This window comes from Histoplasma capsulatum, genomic scaffold (genome assembly GCF_000149585.1).
Source record: "Histoplasma capsulatum NAm1 scaffold_207 genomic scaffold, whole genome shotgun sequence".
Classification (NCBI taxonomy): domain Eukaryota; kingdom Fungi; phylum Ascomycota; class Eurotiomycetes; order Onygenales; family Ajellomycetaceae; genus Histoplasma; species Histoplasma mississippiense.
The window spans coordinates 1-1,315 of NW_001813775.1; the positions used below are offsets into that span (position 1 = coordinate 1).

The following is a 1,315-nucleotide window of genomic DNA, read 5'->3' on the forward strand; positions in this document are numbered from 1 at the left end:
GATCCCCCAATGCGATCCGTCGATTGCGGGTGGCAGTGAAACTGGACTTCAATCTTTCGATTCTTGCCAGTTATGTCACATAAGGTTCCATCCTCCAGACGTTGCACGAGGTAGCGCGAGTCACCATTGGCCTGTAGCTCTGCCACCTCCGTTGTAGAGGATTTTCGATCACCGCCAGACGACGACTGGCTATTTCTACTACCCTTTCCATTCTTATTGCCCTGCTTCTCGCCACGGAATCTTCCTAAGACATAAGATTGCGCGGCAGGGTCTTCAACAGGCGGGTAAGCCGGGACTCCATTCCCCGGCGCCAGAGCATGAAACTGCCTGATCTGGTCCATATAACAGAAGGAATAAGACCACCATCCCGCAACGTAGTACATACATCTCCCTTTCATATCACTAAGTAATTCCAATCCACGATCAGCAGCTCGCGCCAGTTCTTTCTCTTGCTCAGCCGGGGTTGTAGCCGCATCTTCTATTTCATTTGTCGCTGCCACTTTGGGCACAGAGCAAAGGTATCGGGCACCTTCGAGAATCATTTCTTCATATCTCTCCACCCCGTCATCGGGAGGAGTGTGCTCCTCTTTTTCAGCTTCTTCCTTCTCATCTTGCAATGGAGCCTGTTGCCGCGATCTCTCTAGGTGCACTATGGAATCGAGGGGTGGTGACGACGGAGGTGATAACAAGGAGGTCGCAGAACTTTGTTTCGAGGATGATGGTTGGTGTGCTAATGCCTCTTGCACATCTGAAGCGAGGATATATTCAGGAGGGAAATGAACTTCAAACTAGATTAAAAACGCGGTTTATGTAAGTTAGCCAGTACATCCATTTTCATTTCTTCTTGAAGAAGAGTAGAATAATTCTCACCTGCGGGAAAGCCAATACGTCATCATGAACATTGAACGTCTTCATGCGTCCCAAGCTTAAGGTGGCATATGCCAGTAAACTTGAGAGCGAAAATATGGAATGGCGCAACATGGTCGCGTTTCTCTTCTTTCTTTCTTCCCCACTTTCTGACTGCGCGAGGATTTTCGCTCAGAATCTAGTTCCTAAGACAGCGAACACGTTGGTTCTAATCCGAAAAATCGCTGAGATAATCAGTACTATCTCGAAACGACAGCCAGTCACTAGAGTAGCAGTATATCGGGGTCATCCCTTGAGTTCCCGACCTACGGAAGTTGCTAGCTTCGGATGTTAGCTGTTGTTTACAGTGGCCCATGAACATGGGTATAGCCGACTGATTTCCTTGGCAAGGTCAATCCACTGCTGAGCACAGTCGAATATGTCTGGCATGGGCCGAAACTGAGTGTGG

The 1,315-nt window shown here is 48.7% G+C and overlaps 1 protein-coding gene across 1 annotated transcript; it reads right to left on the minus strand.

Moving 5' to 3' along the window:
* Nucleotides 1-75: 75 nt before the first annotated feature.
* HCAG_09312 (predicted protein) lies at nt 76-788 on the minus strand (the record flags this gene model as incomplete). Its single annotated transcript, XM_001535718.1, has 2 exons — nt 76-92; nt 125-788. Coding segments are annotated over 2 exons (681 nt in total), but the record flags the coding sequence as incomplete, so codon positions are not given.
* Nucleotides 789-1,315: the final 527 nt, after the last annotated feature.